Below are 19661 nucleotides of genomic sequence, written 5' to 3' on the forward strand. Positions count from 1 at the left end.
GTGTTGGTAGCTTGCTCCACCTTTGCAACGAGTTGCCCTGGTGTGTACCACCTTAACCCAGTCCTGAAGATACTTTCAGGCGCAAACTTTGTTTGCTCACACTTGGATAAAGGATTAAACTAAACTTATTATACTCTAACCAAGTGGAAAAAAAAAAAAAAAAAACTTTCAACATCTTTCTCTAAATCCAGAGTAATTTATTAAAAAAGGGTGGCACACCAATTGGCAATTCCTATAGGTGGAGATGACCTGCAAATGCTTCTGCCTGATATCTCGACTTGGGCCTGGCTCCCACTGAAGAGACCTCAATAAAGGTCGAAACCGGTCTGGGTAGTGGCCCTTCCCTTAATGCATAACAATAGACATATCCGCAAGGAGATGTGTTTTGCATTATAGGAGATACTAGGATAGGAGTGTTGGTAGCTTGCTCCACCTTTGCAACGAGTTGCCCTGGTGTGTACCACCTTAACCCAGTCCTGAAGATACTTTCAGGCGCAAACTTTGTTTGCTCACACTTGGATAAAGGATTAAACTAAACTTATTATACTCTAACCAAGTGGAAAATAAACTTTCAACATCTTTCTCTAAATCCAGAGTAATTTATTAAAAAAGGGTGGCACACCAATTGGCAATTCCTATAGGTGGAGATGACCTGCAAATGCTTCTGCCTGATATCTCGACTTGGGCCTGGCTCCCACTGAAGAGACCTCAATAAAGGTCGAAACCGGTCTGGGTAGTGGCCCTTCCCTTAATGCATAACAATAGACATATCCGCAAGGAGATGTGTTTTGCATTATAGGAGATACTAGGATAGGAGTGTTGGTAGCTTGCTCCACCTTTGCAACGAGTTGCCCTGGTGTGTACCACCTTAACCCAGTCCTTAAGATACTTTCAGGCGCAAACTTTGTTTGCTCACACTTGGATAAAGGATTAAACTAAACTTATTATACCAGGGAAAGTGGTGAGAACTTAATCCACCTTTGCCACGAGTTGCCCCAGTCCTGAAGATACTTCAGGCCCAAAGTTGGTTTGTTTACACTTGGATAAGGGATTAAACTAATATATATAATTTATAGTCTGACCAAGTGAAAAAAACTTCCAATGGCAAATCATCAATAGCTAAATTCTGCATTACTTAGTGGTACACCAGTATGGATTCTGTCATTCAAGATCCACAGTTGACCACTTAGATTGCATTGCCCACCACTGAACACATTCTATAGAAGGGTGTGGAGAAACTTGTGTTGTCACTCTTGACATTCCTAGGGCTTTGGTCTCGTTGACATCCGTAACTTTCTTTGTGAGTCATGGGAGATGACTCATCTCTTGGTGCTTCACCACCATTGCAGGAGTTCCTCAAGGCTCAGTCCTATCACCTTTCCTTTGTCTAATCTTTAGAAATACATGTGGCATAATTAAAATTAATAACTTAACTATAAAACCAACAGTAATAACTTTAATGAATTAAAGGTACAAATATTTTGTACTGAAAGTAACCGTACATCATCAGTGTAGAACATACAGTTAAAGGAATGGAATACAAAGTACAGAACAGTCGGTCGATTACCAATTAAAATTGTTGCCACGTGCCAAAATATTAATAAAATATTAAATAATTTTTAAAAACTATTTCATTGATGGTTGCATAAGATAGAAATCTCCCAAACTTAATAATAATATCCAGTGGGATAAAGCTTGTCTTTTCCACAGATGCAAGTTTAAATATGAACGCCTTTTCGAAGAAAGTTGCGTAGCCCTTTTACATCACCCGAATTTGAATCGAAATGACTTCTCTCTCTCCCAAAAGTTTGAAAGATTCTTATCTTATGCAACCATCAATGAAATTGTTTTTAAGAATTATTTAATAATAATTTTCTGGCACGTGGCAACAATTTTAATTGGTAATCCACTGACTGTTCTATATTTTGTATTCCATTCATTTATCTGTTTGTTCTACACAGATGATGTACTGATACTTTTGGTACGAAATATTTCTACCTTTAATTCATTAAAGTTATTAACTGTTGGTTTTATACGTGTTAGGTTATTAACGTTCTTTTGTACATAAATGACCTGCTCTCCATCACCACTGATTCTGTCGACAGCTTTGCAGACAACAGTATTTTCCTTTTATTCTACTCATTTGACAGAACCATGCAATACTCAGACATCCTCAACCTTGAAGATTATATACAACTAGTGCCTTGTAAAACATTGATCTTTGTACAGTTCAATTTCACCAAAATGTAATCTTGGCTTTTTCTGTCAAAAAAAACATCCTTGATTCACCTATCTTTATCCTCAGCAATACACAAATCACTAGACAAGATCAGATCTATGCTTGGATTAGCATAAACCTCCAGTCTCTTCTGGCATAAACACATGAATGGCTTCCTCGGCATCCAAGAAACTAGGCATTCCCTTTCGTTCAAGATGATATATTACACCCAGCCAACTAACTCCAAATTCACCTATGTTCAGAATGCTGCTCACATGTTCAAGGCAGTTTGGTTTGCCATTTTCTATCAATACAAAGGCATAGCCGCCTTGCCTATTTTTATTGTTTAACTGCAAACTCACTGAACCTGCTTCTAATAAATCTCATAAGAAACTTTAATAGTTTCTGCATTCAGCTTTGAAATAACGTTGGATTTAGTATCCACTTGATTTATATAATAGAGGAACATATGTACAAAAGGACAAATTAGCAAGAATACAAACAAACCATAACCTTTTCTTATATCCTGCTTATAATACATGGCTTTTGAATACCCTAATGAATCTTCTCTTGTCTCATGCCATCACTTTCATGGTCTTCCAATTCTCTTTTCTCATTTACATCCATATAGCATTTTTGGCAGTCTGTTATTGTCCAATTTATTTAGATATTGTAACAGTTTTTGTTTATATTTACTTATATAGTAGTTTAATTTGGGCATTAGTGTTTTGCTGGCCAAGTGGTTAGTGTACCTGCTCTCCAACAGGTTGCAGGGTCAAATTCTGCTGTGGACATGGATGTTTGCTATTGTCTTTAAGTGGGAGATTAATTTCATCGCCTGATATGAGACCACCATCCTGATTACTGGAGGTCTAAAGTTGCTTGGAAAAGTTTCATGTTTTGTTTGGTCTTCTCTATAGGACTGTGTAAAAATAAATTAACATGTTTAATATTAATATAAATATAATATAAAGTCTGATATTATATTAATATTATGTTTCAATATAATTCAAAAAATAAACAAAATATATAAAATTGATAAAAATGGGCAAAAAAAATCTTTAGGCCCATCCACTGTATAAATTATAACCTTTAATGGGTGGGGACCACATTTAAGAACAAAAAAAGTTGACTGATTTTACATTTGGGGATTGAAAATTTTAATTTGTTTTATGGTGCATGTTTCACTTCATATAATAAAGTTGGTTTAGACCAACTTTATTAAACAACCAATTTGATGTTTTAATGCATCCTGTTCCACTTCATATTATATATCACGTGATAGGTATTTGAAATTGCAGCTGACCTTTGAACAACACGTGGTTTAGGGGCATCGACCCCCCCCACACACACACACACAGTTCAAAAATCTAAGGATAACTTTTGAATCTCCAAAAACGTACCTACTAATAGCCTGCTTTTGGCTAAAAGTCTTACTGATAACATAAATAGTCAAAATATTTTGTATGCTGTGTATATTATATTCTTACAATAAAGTGTAAAAACTCGATGTAGCTTAGAAACACCAAAGTGCTTTACATCGATATTTACAGAGGTCAAGTCCCATGCGAATGTTACAAAAAATAACCTTGTTTTTCTCTGTATATTTTATGCTAGATATTATTTGTAAATAACCCTATGGGAATTAACTGTATTTACACCTTTAACAAGAATATTTTAAAATGTCAAAAACAAAGGCAATGTTTTGTATCCGGAACTTTGTGTAATAGCGCTATATGAGGGCATAAGAAAGTTGTTTATTTTTGTGTATGAGAAAGTTGCTTACAAGCTCTGTGCATAAACACCTCCAAAGTCAATGCCTGAGAGGTCTGAAAGGTTCCGTTTCGGAGGTTACAACCCTTCATGCGAGGTCTCAGAGAAGGCGTAATAAAAAGGGACTGAGCCGAGCATAGGGCAGCTTCCAGTTGCCAGCAGAAAGAAGGAACCCAGTCGGCTACTAGAACCTAGAGGAGTGTCTAGGTCCAGTTGCTGACAGGAGAGCCAAGATCCAGTTTCCGAGAGAGCAGAGGCGAAGCGCTGTTACCAAAGAGAGCCATAGGCAGTCGGCGGAGAACTAGAAGCAGTTGGATCCAGAGGAAAAATTGGGAGAACAGCTGATATGATGCCAAGTGCCAGTCGAATGTCCTAGTGCTGCAGGAAGTCAACCGAAGCCAAAAGCCGCAGAACGATCTTCAAGCCTGAATGTTGAAACTTTTTTCCTGAAATTTTGAGCACAGCGAAGATTGCAGTCCAAGACCCACTGATTTTTCGACGAAGCGCCCCCTGAAACCAGACCCTCCAGACGGAAACCTAAGGCCTGAGATGAGAGAAAAACCATAGAGACTTTGATGCAGGACTTTTGGAAGGTGTCGTGACAAAGAGCCTCTGTAAGTGTATTACATCCTTTAATGTACATTCTTCTTGTAATTTAGGAGATATGTCTTAGATGGACTGATAAGACATGGTAATAAGGAATATCATTAAGAGAGTCCTCTGATTTGTTGTTAACTGAAATATAAATTGTAAGGTATCTTGCCATAACTAGCTAATCTCTAGAGTCCTCTTAGTTAACTGGAGTATAAATTGTAAGATAACTTGCCATAGCTAGTTAATTTCTTTATGAGTAAATTAGACTCGGCAATTTGGTTTTCTTAAGCAGAGAAGTAACAGAGTAAATATATTGTTTAGCCATTTAATATTGAAAAGAGAGATTGTTTTTTTATACCAAAAGCATAAAGGATAGATAGAGTAACCTCCCTATCGCTTATTTAATGGACTTTATTTTAAATGTAAATAATTATGTTTTTAGAGTGCTGCCTGATTGTTTATTTTACAATGCACTGTTCCTAAAAAAAATATCAGACTTGTGAGCGGGAAACCAAGTGAGATAGCCGAAGCATTTAGTTAAGTGCAAAATAGACCACGACTGTTTGTGTAAAGTTTTACTGAAGGAATTTGTGTTAGAGAAAGAGAGGGAGAAATCAACCGGCCGTATTACTGAGTTTTATGCCAACTAAACGATATTAGTGGCACAGTCTCAAAAAAAAAAAAATCTAGTATCCATAGGCATAAGACTCGTAGTGCGAAAGGTAGATAAACATAGTACGCAGTGGTATAAGCAAGAAAGGTTACAAGAGAGAAAGCGCATACTGCTAATTAGAATAACTGTATTACAAAAGTAAGCTAGAGAAAAGAAAATCATAAGGAAGAGAAAATGATACCGTATTTATCGATACAGTAAGTTTACATCGTCTGTTTATACCATGAATCCTATATCTGTCAGTACCTATATCAATATTGTCTTATATGATACAATACATATTTTATGACTTCATGGTATAATTAACTATTTTTTAATTTTTTTTGATATTCATGGTAGCCTTGCGCACACGCTAATGAATGAATCAGAAAATTTTTATTTTTATGCTACTTAATTAAATATAATATTGCATCTTTACATTTGGTTACATTTCTCTCGACTGCGAATGGCGCCATGTACAGTTTGTATGTGTTAAGTTCGATAAATCTTAACTTTTTGTAATAGATTTGTGTATACTTTATGGTTGTAAATGATAGAATAGAGTAGTTCTACATATTTTATGACTTCATGATATAATTAACTGTTTTTTAATTTTTTTGATATTTCTAGACTACACAATTCATCTGCGAGTTTTTTAAATTGTCGCAGATCTCAAAAAAAAATTTCCATTATATTTATTGAAAAAATCCTCATGTAAGTGGAGCAGTTCAAACCCGCATTGTTCAAGGGCCAATTGTGTTTATTTCTACTAATATTATATCTCACTGCTTTAGTCATTGGGCTTTCTCCTTTGAAAGCCATTATTTTTGTCCTTTCAAAATATTCTCATATTATATTGTTCTGAAATTTCATTTAATGATTTTACTGATTGTTGTAAATCATCTGCAAATAAAAATTGTTATATGGGTACTCCATGGAGTCAATAGACTCATCTTGGGAAACACTTTCTATTCATTAATGCAATACCTGTCATACATCTCATTAAACGTATTCACTGTTGGGGTGCTCACAACTTGTAATCCATTCCACTCATTCACCATTATCTAAGAAAAGAAGCTAATCTGCACACCTTACTAACCACAATCTTAGACAACTTCCAAGTGTGACCTCTTGTTTTCCCTCTACTCCTCATGTATTGAAAAATTTCTTTTATGTCAATCTTATAGTATCCCCTTAACTTATAAGTTTTTATCATATACCTTATCTGCTGCCTCTCAGCTAAATTCTGCAACCCACACACCCTCAATTATATCCTCATGGGGAACATTCCTCTGACCTGTCTTCAGCTTGGTCACTTGTTTCTGATTCCTCTCCACACCCTCCCAATCTCCAAGAAAAGCAGGTGACCAAATCATAGCCTTATAAAGAAGAATAATAGTCTCCCTGTCATTACTTGTCAGTGTGCTCTTCAGCATCCAACTAATCCTCTGAGCTATATGGCCAACTCTTGTAATATGTCCTCTGAATTTCAAAACTTTATCCACCATCACCCCAAGATTGCTAGCCTCATCAACTTCCTGTAAACTAGTACCATCGATATGATATGAAGTGTAAAGATGCCAAGCAATGATATTCTTGGTTTAACCTCTCTACCGGCCATGGTATATGAAATGGTGAAACCAAATTGCACAGAATCGTATCCAGATTTTGCTGGATGTCTATAGACGTCATCGCCGGTTGGGGCTGACGTCTATAGACAAAATTTAAATGTGAAGTAACCTAATGACTGGGCAACTTGTATGTAGACGCTAATAACCTCGTGTTACTTTACTTAGTATCCCACTAACTGGTTGAAACTGGTATAGTGACCAGTTTCAACCTTTAGGTTGAAACTGGTCACTATACCAGTTTCAACCATTATTGTAGTCTCATCAGTGTGAGCCAGACCCAGAAGCGAAGCCAAGGTTGAAATAATGCAGAAGTCATATTTCCATATACAAGTAGCCAAAAGGTGTCACACCATATTACTAAAATACTCTGGATTAGAGATAATGTTCAAAGTCTTTCCACTTGGTTATACTATAAATTAAAAAAATGCCAAGAAATTGTATTCTTGGTTTAATCCTATATCTTTCAACACCTATCTCTAATCCAGAGTATTTTATTAATAAGGTGTGGCACATTTTAACTACTCAGAAAAATAGCATTTTGAAATGGTAGAAAATATTTAAATGGAAACCCGTTATAGGATCTTTCCATTCTTAATAATAATAAAAGTAAATTCTTGTTGAGCAAAAGTTTGCTAAAAATAATAATTTCTCCTCATTACAGGATATTGAAGCTCTCTTTGGTGGAGATAGTTGTCCCAAATTTGTGAATTGTGAATTTGCCCATAATAGTAGTTGGTATGTAACATTTGAGACAGATGAAGATGCTCAACAAGCCTACCGCTACCTCAGAGAGGAAGTGAAGACTTTTCAAGGAAGACCAATCATGGTAACTTTTATTTCTTTCGTGAAAAACAAAAAAACTAAAACCAATTTTGCATTTTTATTGCAATTATATCTCAGCCCATGGTTAGGATTGTTGTAGAAATTTTTTTCACTCCATTATAAATTAAATTTGCAATTGCAATTTGCGAATACTGTTGCAATTACACTTGTCAGGATATTATATTCTTGATTAATCCTTTATTCAAGTCTAAGCAATATGAAATTTGTGCACGATGTTATATTCACAACAAAGTTACTTGTGTGTAGAACCTAATGACTTCACATTAAGTGCTTTTGGTATCCCATAATGCTATGCATTATGGTAGGGCCATTACTCAGACCAGTTTAACTCCCCCACTTTTTTTTTTTTTTAAACTTGTCCCAGTTAAGTGGTGTTAAACTTTGATAAATTGAGATTCCTAAGAATTCTAATTTTATCATCGTTTAACAGGAAAAACCTTGTAGGGAATATGCTTGCTTCTAGGTATGTGCTGTATGCAACTGGTAAAATACAGATTACATTATTATAAAGAAAAAAGATTGTGAATATTTCAAGGAAGGAATACTTATTTGATTGTATAATGCCAGTGATACGTTATAAATTAATAATATTTTGTTAGAATTTATAATACAATGTTTTGTAGTATGACTTGCATTAAGCTGCTGTGAACAAAATTCCAAAGTGTGCTGTCACGCCAACAGAAAGAAAGGTTGCCCCCTGGCAGTCGCACGGCACGTGCAGAAGCGAATTGTCAGAAAAAACAAACGATATGAAACGAGACCTACGTGGGAGAAATTAAACACGTTGGGTGAGTTACGGTGATTGCCTATAGGGGAGATGATAGAAAAGGGGTAGGAACACACACACATGGCTTTTTTTTTCTTCTCTTGTCTCTTGGCTGGTAGTCTTGTGTATTCTGATGGGTAGACGGTTGCACGGAGGAGCTTCTCTGTCCAGGAGTGCTTGGACGAACGATCAGCGAAGGGTTCTGTTAGGAATTCCGAGGGCGGTAATAGGATGTGCCGCTTACGAGCTGGAAGGATCACGCACTCCTAATCGTACGATGAAAGAACACATCTCCGTTCGACTGACGGGCAATCCATGGAAAGGGCTCAGCATGTAGGCAACAGGCCTCACGGAAGCAGAATCGCCTTATGCCATCGTTATATCTGGAGTGAGCTAGTTATGCTGGTATCATGTGGACTTGCCTTTGACCGGAGAAATCCATGCCATAGCACCGACTAAATGAATTCGAAGGGAAATCGATCAGAGAACGGCAGTCAGAAGTTGAAGGAACAAGTATGAAGAACCAGTGTATACGATAACGTTGAAAATTTTTTGTCTAATGTGTATAAGAAAATTAAGATGTTATAAATGAGATTAAGGGAAATTGAAGACTTTCATATAATTAAGACGGGACTGTAGCATCTTAATATTAGAACGCATAGCGAGGTAACTCCTATACTGTTAAACTAATGTGTATATTTTTGAAAGTATTAAGAAGGTTTAGTCTGAGTAATGTGATATGAAGATTAATGTGAATATTGCAGTCAAGTTTTGTCAGTTTGTGAGATAACATATTGATGTTGCTTCTTGATGTTCTTACTTAATAAGGATACCTATATTTTTCTCTGATTAACATTGAAGTTTTGGATTGACTTTCTTTGTATTGTAAATTGTATTAATATCAAATAAACCTTTGCTATCGTTAATCCGAGTGTCTGAGTATTAGAATCCGATGCACCACTTGCAAAAAGATACGGATTCTTTAGTGGGAGAAAATAGATTGTTATAGGTCGTGATTGCAAATCAGTAGTCATTATAGTACACCTTTGAGATTACTTCTTAAGACATGTTTAACTTAATCTAATAGCTTAGGTGGTGCATTATAAAAATATAAATATTCCTAATGCTTTAAGAGAAGTGAGATTTCAAACACTTTGGCTCGACCCTGAGGCAATTTCTTTGTGTTTTAACGTGACTCCTTAGGAAGGACCCAGCGTATAATACATATATTAATAGAATTTCAGAGAGGGACACAGCATAAATGGTGCAGGCGACAGGATTGTGAAATAGTAATTTTAAACAAAAAATTTTTTTTAAAATAATTTTTTCACATGCAGGTAGGTTTCGGATTCTAACCAGAAATTTGAACATAGCAAAGGTTGAGTGTTAGAATTTTAGAATAAGTATTGTACTGTTGTGTTAACTTAAAGCGCAAGTTACCCCAAGTAGTAGTTCAGGAATGAATGACGATGAATTCTTCAGGTGCATTAACCCTCAACAAGTGTTTCCTCAATTCTCGGGGGAGGGGGGGGAGGAAACGGACGATGTAATTTCATTTTTTAATTATATAGAAGAACTAAGAAAGGCTGGGGGATGGTCAGATTTTTAATTACTGGTCCGACCCCGTAGCTAGCTGATAGGAAAGGCCAGAACCTTCTTATTCTCCTCTCCCATCATGAAAGAGACCTTGGAGTTATCCAAATTTAAGGAAGTCCTGATTTTGCAGTTCTCAAAATTGAGAAGTTTGGGGCCAGACTTATGGAAGCTCCAAAGATGTACTCGGAAGGATAGGGAGAGCATTTCGGAGTTTCGGAACAGATTTTTGATGGTGACCAGTACTTTGAGTGTCTCCAGTGAGTAAAGACCCCATTTGGACTGGGCTGTCTTCCAGCAGTTCCTACAAGGAATCAGGCAAGAACTGAGGGAGACGGCATTTAACAAGAGAATAACAAAAGTAGATCAGTGTTACAATGCAGTCAAGAAAGGGGAGCAAATACTTCGAGGATATCTGCCCCACAACTGTTCCTGGTCTTGTCAAATTGGTTGAAGATAATCGCAGCCTAATCAGGCAACATGAGCCTGAAAAGGAGTGCAAAGAAAAGAGGGAAAGATCCAAGAATTAAAAGGAGAGTGAGGGTATCAGCTGTGAAGCGATAAACAAACTGACGGAAACTTCTTCTGAGACATGTAACATAAGATCAATAGTTAAACAGGAAGTGGAACTTCTTCAGAAACTGGTTATGGAGAAATTAGACGAGGTGATGAGACAACTGGGAACGATGTCCTTGAAGAACCCAGAACCGTGCAGCTTCAAGACTGAAGAAACCACAAGAATGATTAGAGATGAGGTGGAAAAATTACAAAAGCCTCTTCTTGACAGGCTGGATTTAGTAATGCAGAAACTGGCGGAGGTAACCTCCCATGGAACTCCCATCAAGTTCCAGACTGAACTATGACCTAAGTGATAACAGGGAGCCTCCCAGATGTTACAATTGTCACAAGATTGGGCACCTTGCCCGCAATTGTTTCAGCGGAAAGAGACACTCCAATAGGAATAAAAATGAGGAGACCAGATCACATATGTATATGAATAGGACCTGGAGCAGAGGGCAAAGAACGAGAGAGCGCTCTTATGGAATGATGGTAAGGGGCAGTGTCTGTAGAAGGCATTGTAATGTCTTGATGGACACTGGGTCCCAAACTTCTATCATTTCTGGGGATTATTTCAGAATGTTAGAGCCCTATGTAAGGAACGAGATTACACACCTTCCGGAGTCTGCGCGAATCTCTGGGGTCTCAGCCTCCATAACTCATGCAACCAAGTCTGTACATCTAAAAGTTTACTTGCCTGAATTTAGGCTGTGTGTTTGGCATGAGTTTCTGTTTATATCCAGAACTTCTCTCCCACACATAAAGTTAATTCTGGGCAATGGTTTTTTGATGCAATATAACTTTAAATGCGATTATGCACAGAGGGAAGTGTAACTTCATGGACGAAAGCGAATCACCCAAGAGCATTGTAAAGTACGATTCCACAAGAAGGGATTCACTCGAATTTGAACATCAAAGAAGGAAAAATGAAGGACAGCCTAGTAAAACATATCATGAACCAGTGTGTGACAATTTGGATGGGAAGGAGCCCCATTATCAGAAGAGACACACCCTCAAATGAATGACATTTCACTAAATGAAGGGAGACATAAAAAAAGGATTCAGATAAAAGGGATTTAAACTTGGATGAGATTCAACATGCTGTATTAGGAGTAAATTGTATTAGCATTGGAATGGAGAAGAGCAGGGAATGCAGAGAAGTCATTCACAATAAAGCACATAATAGTAGAGCAAACCTCACACTCTCGGGGGTGCTTAAGGGCCAAAGCTGTATAACTGAGAGGAAACCTCCACATAGCCTTTAAAGGAATGTGGAGAACCGACCAGGGCTTCTGACCTAATGTCCAATCCTCACCTTCTCGTGGTGCACCCTGTTGGCTATCTACTTTGATACTGAACGAACGAGGATGGGCTGGCAATTTGGGATTTAGTAGCCGACCAAATTGTATTATTGGTTAAACCAAAATAAAAAATGATGGTACAACATGACAAAATTTCATGCCGGCTGCGGCGTCGCCCAGTTAAACAAGGACCCGTTGTTTTCGCCAGGGAACCAGGCCGAACAGCGAAAAGTCAGCTACTGGACAAATCTGAAAACAAACCCCAACTCAACATCACCAGAGTTAAAGATCGGTACTATCAACGTAAGAAGCCTGAATGGCAAAGAAATGGAGCTAGCTGAGGAATTAGATAAGTACCAGATCGACATAATAGGGGTGACTGAAACAAAAAAGACCAAAACTGGTGAGATCTTTCTGAGCAATAAATACAAAATGTTATATTCAGGCAATAACAATCAAGGAAAAGAAGGAGTAGCCATAGTATTCAACACAAAATACGAGGCTAATCTTCTTGAATGGCAGTCAGTCTCAAGTAGAGTAATGTGGGCAAATATGAGAATGGGGAACTGGACAATGAAACTTATTTGTGCCTATGGTTCCACAGAAGGTTCTACTAAGGTAGAAGTGGAGGAATTTTTTGATGTTTTAGAAAAAGCAACTGACACAATGAAAAAGGAAAAGTTGGTCCTTGTTGGGGATCTAATTAGCAGAGGGAAATGATTCTGAGACATATAAAAATATTTTGGGAAAATTTGGAGAAAAGAGCAAAGCTAATAATAATGGCAAATATCTGTTGGATTTCTGCTCAGGACATGGACTGGTTATTACTAACACCATGTTCCAACATAAAAATGTGCACAAATTCACATGGAGAGAAGAGGCTAGGAATAAGAAAAGTCTCATTGACTATGTTATTGTTGATAGTGATGTTTTCTCCCTGGTGCAGGACACCAGAGGATTTGAAATTGGAAGCAATCACTATTTAGTCTTGAGCAGGATAAAATTGAATTTCATATTGAAAAGAATAACATATAAGAAAGTTTTAAAGCGAATAAAAGTTGAGCAGCTCTCAGGTGTGAACTGTAGACTAAAATACAGAAAGATTATTGAAAAGAAAATGAAAGAGTTTGAGAACAGGAATCAAACCTTGGAGATTCAGTGGCAAACTCTGAAGGAAACATTGATTGATTCTGCCAGAGAGGCATGTGGTGAGGTTGTGTGCAAGGATAAAAAAAAATCAGAACTCCCTGGTGGACACAGGAAGTTAAAGAGGCAGTGAAGGAAAAGAAGAAAGCATATCAAAAGTTCTTGGCAAATAAGTCAGCTTTTACTCTTACAGAATACAGAGACAAATGTAAGAAAGCTAAACAGTGTGTAAAACTAGCTAAACGAAAGTCATGGGAGGACTTTGGCAAGAATATAGAAAATAAATATCAAGAAGGTGGCAAAGTATTCTAGAGGTTGTTGAAGAAGCTTAGGAATAGAGGAAAGAGTGCTGTAAAAGGAGTTAGAGATAATAAAGGTGACATGAAAACAGGAGAAAAAGATATCCTTGAAGTATGGAGTAATTACTTTGAAAAACTGCTAAATGAAACAAGCAGTGATGACAGCACAGTGATAAAAAAAATACTGACCAGGCATGCAGTCAGGAATACATATCCATACTTGAAGTAGAAAAAGCCATCAATGGCTTGAAATGTGGAAAGGCAGCAAGAGTAGATGATATTCGACCAGAAATGCTGAAGTATGGTGGTATAAAAGTCTTACAGTGGCTGCACTGCATAGTTCAGAAAGCCTGGACTGAGGGACGAATTCCTGATGATTGGAGTAGAGCTCTCATAGTACCCATATATAAAAAGGGAAATAAAACTGAATGTGAGAATTACAGAGGTATTTCCCTACTGAGTGTTCCTGGCAAGATCTATGCAGGTATACTTGAGAAACGGTTGAGAAGAATTGTGGAAGAAAAGCTTGGTGAAGAACAAGCTGGATTCAGGCTAAATAGAGGCTGTCAGTGTCAGATCTTCACTTTACGACAAATAGTTGAGAAAGCATGGCAATATAACAAAGATCTGTATTTAAATTTTGTCGATTTGGAAAAGGCATATGACAAGGTGCCAAGAGAGAAGCTATTCAATACGCTGCAGTTATATGGTGTCAATGGGGCATTATATCAAGCAATACTTAGTCTTTATTTGAGTTGTAAGTCAGCAGTTAGAATTGAAGGAAGTACAGGAAGATGGTTTAATGTTAAATCTGGTCTGAGACAAGGATGTACATTATCCCCTCTGTTATTCATTATCTATATGGATCACATTATGAAGGAAAGTGGTATGAAACCTGATATCAAAATTGGAGATGTTAATGTCAACTCTTTGCTTTATGCGGATGATGTTATACTTCTAAATAAATCCACTACAAGTCTGCAAGATTCTCTGACTAAATTGAATAGCTGTTGTAATAGATATGGTATGAAGGTCAGCAATGAAAAGACAAAGACAATGAAAATAGGCAGAATCATTGAAAATGTCAGCTGTGTTGTGAATGGAGAACCTGTGGAACAAGTAAAACATTTGAGTTACTTAGGCATGATTTTTAGTGAAGATGGTAAATTAAATATAGAAATAGACAACAGAATCAGCAAAGCTGGTATGGTGGGAAGTCAATTGAATAAATTCATATGGAATAAGAGAGAAATTAGTCGGAACACTAAATTAGCTGTATACAAGATAGTGTTCAAACCAGTTTTAACTTATGGATCTGAGAGCTGGGTCAGAAGTAAAACACTTGACCAAAGACTAGAGACCGCAGATATCAGAGTCCTGAGAAAGATTAGAGGCGTGAACAGATGGCATCAATGGCAAGATCATATTAAAAATGAGGATATTAGGAAAGAACTTGACATTGTCAGCATCCAGGAATGCGTTAGCAGAGCTAATCTCAGGTGGTATGGTCACTTAAATAGAATGGGAGAGGAAAGATTAGCAAAACAAGTGTTCTCTGCCAGGTTGGCAGGAAAACGACCCAGAGGAAGACCAAGATATAGGTGGATTGATACGGTACAAAGTGCGTTAGACGATAGAAATATAAGATCTGATAATGTTGGAGTCTTGACAAGTAACAGACTGATTTGGAGGAAAATTGTAGATAGGAAGTTAGTATTGATGTAAATTTTTCATGTAGTACTGTCATATCCTGTACACCCCTTGAGGGTACATGGCAGGAATTTGATGATGAAGATGACCTCACACTCTCTCACACACACACACACAACACAGTGTTTATTAAATAGAAAACAGCTCACTCTGCACTGGGAGGGAAAGGAACAGGAAATCGTTAATGGAGAACCCCCCCCCCCCCCCCCGAGAAAATTTTTAAAGGGAAGGACGACCTTCGTTAAACTTTGATAAATTGAGATTCCTAAGAATTCTAATTTTATCATCGTTTAACAGGGAAAACCTTGTAGGGAACATGCTTGCTTCTAGGTATGTGCTGTATGCAACTGGTAAAATATAGATTTCATTATTATAAAGAAAAAAGATTGAATATTTCAAGGAATACTTACTTGATTGTATAATGCTAGTGATATGTTATAAATTAATAATATTTTGTTAGGATTGATAATACAATGTGTTTGTAGAATGACTTGCATTAAGCTGCTGTGAACAAAAGTTCAAAGTGCGCGGGCATGCTGACGGAAAGAAAGGTTGCCCCCAGTCAGTAGCGCGCCCACAGCACGTGCAGAAGCGAGTGGTCAGATAAACCAAACGATACGATACGAAACGAAACCCACGTGGAATATATTATACACGTTGGGTGAGTTACAGTGTTTGCCGATAGGGGAGATGATAGAAAAGGGGTAGGAACACACACACAAGCTTTTTTTTTTCTTCTCTTGTATCTTGGCTGGTAGTCTTGTGTATTCTGGTGGGTAGACGGTTGCATGGAGGAGCTTCTCTGTCCAGGAGTGCTCGGACGAAGGATCAGCAAAGAGTTCTGTTAGGAATCCCAAGGGCGGTAATAGGATATGCCGCTTAAGAACTGGAAGGATCACGTGCTCCTAATGGTATGATGAAAGAACACATCTCCGTTCGACTGACGGGCAATCCATGGAAAGGGCTCAGCATTTAGGCAACAGGCCTCACGCCATCATTATATCTGGAGTGGACTAGTTATGCTGGTATCGTGTGGACTTACCTTTGACCAGAGAAATCCATGCCATAGCACTGCCTAAATGAATTGGAAGGGAGATCGATCAGAGAACGGCAGTCAGAAGGTGAAGGAACAAGTATGAAGAACCAGTGTGTATGGTAACGTTGAAAATTCTTTTCTATATGATGTGTATAAGAAAATTTAGATGTTATGAATGAGATTAAGGGAAATTTAGGATTTTCATATAATTAAGACAGGACAGTTGCACCTTAATATTAGAACTCATAGTTAGGTAAATCCTATATGGTTAAACTAATGTGTATGTTTTTGAAAGTAGTTAGAAGGTTTAGTCTGAGTAATGTGGTATGATATGAAGATTAATGTGAATATTGCAGTCAAGTTTTGTCAGTTTGTGAAATAACATATTGATGTTGCTTCTTGATGTCCTTACTTAATAAGAATACCTGTAATTTTCTCTGATTAACGTTAAAGTTTTGGATTGAATTTCTTTGTATTGTAAATTGTATTAATGTGTCAAATAAATCTTTGCTATCTTTAATGCAACTGTCTTAATATTAGAATCCAATGCACCACTTGCAAAAAGATAGGAATCTAAGCAGGAGAAAATAGATTATGTTGTAGGTCACGATTGCAAATCAGTAGTCATTATAGTTCACCTTTGAGATCACTTCTTGATTAAGGCATGTTTAGCTTAATTTAATAGCTTAGGTGGTGCAGCAAAAAAAAATATATATTCCTAATGCTTTAAGAGAAGTGAGATTTCAAAGACTTTGCCACGTTGGTTTTGGCTCGACCCTGAGGCAATTCCTTTGTGTTTTAGAGGTATCCCGACTCCTTAGGAAGGACCCAGCATATAGTACATATAATAATAGAATTTAAGAAAGGAGGACACAACAGTGGAATCTGTTTTTAGCAGAATGAATTTTTTTATCTCCCAGAAGATGTAATGCAGATAGAGGATCAACTAGTGCAGATAATAGGTGGTATTGAGTAGTGTTCTGCAAGGAATCATACTCCATGGAGAAGTTAAAATAATAAGAAATATACAAAAAATATAAGCTTTATTAAAAAAAAAAAAAAAAAAGTGAAGATACATTCACTCATGCATATACTTGAGGCTCTAGAAATCCACTCGCCACAAGTGAGTGGCGAGTAAATATTCAGCTTAGTTTTAAATATATTCAAACTATATTATTTTTTTAGAAATTCATTTGGAACAAGGCCAAAAATTCACTTGCATCATGTACACCCCCCCCCCCCAAAAAAAAAAAAAAAAAAAAAAAACTCGCTCACTGTCAAGTTATTTGATTATGGGGTGGCTGCCAATGAATTTCTTAAGGAAGTTTTTCCAGGGGAAAGAAACCTTCTGGATTTGAAATCCTTAATTTGAATGCTACAACCTTCTCTTTCAAAGACTCACCAAAACAGTTGCAATTTTAGTTGAGCTTTATCTAAAAGTCATAACATATGCCAAACATTTCACATTCTTCTTTTCTCCTTTTATCTCCTGTGAGGTTGATCGCCTTTATTTTTTCTTTCTATGTTGCTAAATGAATGCATGTCATATAAAGGGTGTCCCAAAATTCACGCAAGATTTAAATTTAGCGGCATTCATGCGGTAAAGTGTTGCCAACGAGAAAAAAAAAAGATAACGTGACAGCTGACAGTTCAGGGTTATTAAAACTGGAGCGCTACACGAAAGAACAATGCATTTTCATTGTTGAGCAATATTTTAAAAATAATAAATGTTTGGCAGCTACAGTTTGCAATTTTCATACAAAATATGGTCGGAATAGTGATTTAACTTCATCAACTGTGAAAAGATTAATTAAAAAATTCAAGGAAACTGGATCAATTAGTGATCTTATACACTCTGGCCATCGTTCAACAGAAAACATTGAAGCAGTTCATGAGAGTGTTGCTGAGAGTCCAGGAACATCAATTCGGCACCGTAGTCTTGAATTGGGCATTTCGAGAAGCTCTACACCGTATTCTCACGAAAGATTTCCATCTTTATGCTTACAAAGTTCAATTGACTCAAGAACTGAAGCCTACTGACCACACACAGTGAAGAGAGTTCGTTGAATGGATTATGGAACAACAACAAGTGGATGCTTATTTTTCGAACAAAATCATCTTCAGCGATGACGCTCATTTTCATCTTGATGGCTTCATTAATCGACAAAATTGTCGCATTTGGGGTTCAGAAAATCCACGAGTGATTGTTGAGAAACAAATGCATCCACAACGTGTCACTGTTTGGTGCGGATTTTGGGCTGGAGGCATCATCGTTCCATTCTTCTTCGAAAATGCGGCTGGTAAGGCAATAAGAGTTAATGGTGCTAAATATCGCGACATGATAATCCAGTTTTTTGTGCCTAAATTGCAAGATATGGATGTGGACGACATGTGGTTTCAACAAGACGGTGCCACATGCCATACATCCCAGGAAACAATTCAATTACTGCACGAGTCATTTCCTGGTCGTGTAATTTCCCGTTTTGGTGATCATAATTGGCCGCCCAGATCATGTGACTTAACAACGTTGGACTTTTTTCTTTGGTGTTTTTTGAAGTGTAAGGTTTATGCCAACAAGCCCACGCCTTGAAGGAGGAAATTGAGCACTGTATCAACGAAATTCAGCCACATTTATGCAAAACGTATATGTAAAATTTCGACAAAAGAGTGCGTATGTGCCAGCAAAGCCATGGAGGCCATTTACCCAATATGCTATTCCATGCATAACCATATACTGTATACTTTATGAATCAATAAGAAATTACAATTTTTAATTAAAAACCTATGTTTTCTATCAAAATTACTTCTTGCGTGAATTTTGGGAAACCCTGTATATGCATTCATTTAGCGTGAGATAAAATTGGCTGCCTAGTTGGCCGAGTGGAGAGCATATTCGCTCTTCAGCCAAAAGGCTGCGGATTTGAATCCTGTCGAGGGTATGGATGTTTGTGATTGTCTGTGGAAATACCAGTCCTGGTGGTGGTTGGAGGTAGATGGCGTTGGTGTAGTTGCGGTCAGTGAGTGATTGAATGGTCGAGACGGAGTTTTAGAGAAGGTACCCTCCCCCTCAATGAGTCCTAGAGGTGTTAAATAATAATAATTTAGCTCGGTAATAAACACATGGCGAGAACATAGAAAATAAATATCAAGAAGGTGGCAAAATATTCTGGAGGTGGTTGAAGAAGCTTAGAAAGGAAAGAGTGCTGTAAAAGAAGTTAAGAAATGATAAAGGTGACATGAAAGCGGAGGGGAAAAATATCCATGAAGTAATTACTTCAAAAAATTGCTAAATGAAACAAGCAGTGATAGCACAGTGGTAAAAAAACACTCAACAGGCATACAGTCAGGAATACATATCCATACTTGAAGTAGAAAAAGCCATCAAAGGCTTGAAATGTGGAAAGGCAGCAGGAGTAGATGATATTCGACCGGAAATGCTGAAGTATGGTGGCATAAAAGTCTTACGGTGGCTGCACTGCATAGTTCAGGTCCTGGACAGAGGGACGAATTCCCGATGATTGGACTAGAGCTCCCATAGCAT

At 37.3% G+C, this 19661-nt stretch overlaps 1 protein-coding gene across 6 annotated transcripts in view; it reads left to right on the forward strand.

Moving 5' to 3' along the window:
- LOC150109686 (uncharacterized) overlaps positions 1 to 19661 on the forward strand; it is a 576277-nt gene that overhangs the window by 311864 nt on the left and 244752 nt on the right. For all 6 annotated transcript variants that reach the window (XM_090414002.1, XM_090413987.1, XM_090413994.1 and 3 more), the window contains one exon: positions 7530 to 7694. In XM_090414002.1, coding sequence (XP_090270128.1) covers positions 7530 to 7694 — 165 coding nt within the window. The remainder of the gene's footprint in view (positions 1 to 7529; positions 7695 to 19661) is intronic.

Source organism: Typopeltis vanoorti, chromosome 2 (genome assembly GCF_054136105.1).
Source record: "Typopeltis vanoorti isolate ZY-2024b chromosome 2, IOZ_Tvanoo_1.0, whole genome shotgun sequence".
Classification (NCBI taxonomy): Eukaryota; Metazoa; Arthropoda; class Arachnida; order Uropygi; family Thelyphonidae; genus Typopeltis; species Typopeltis vanoorti.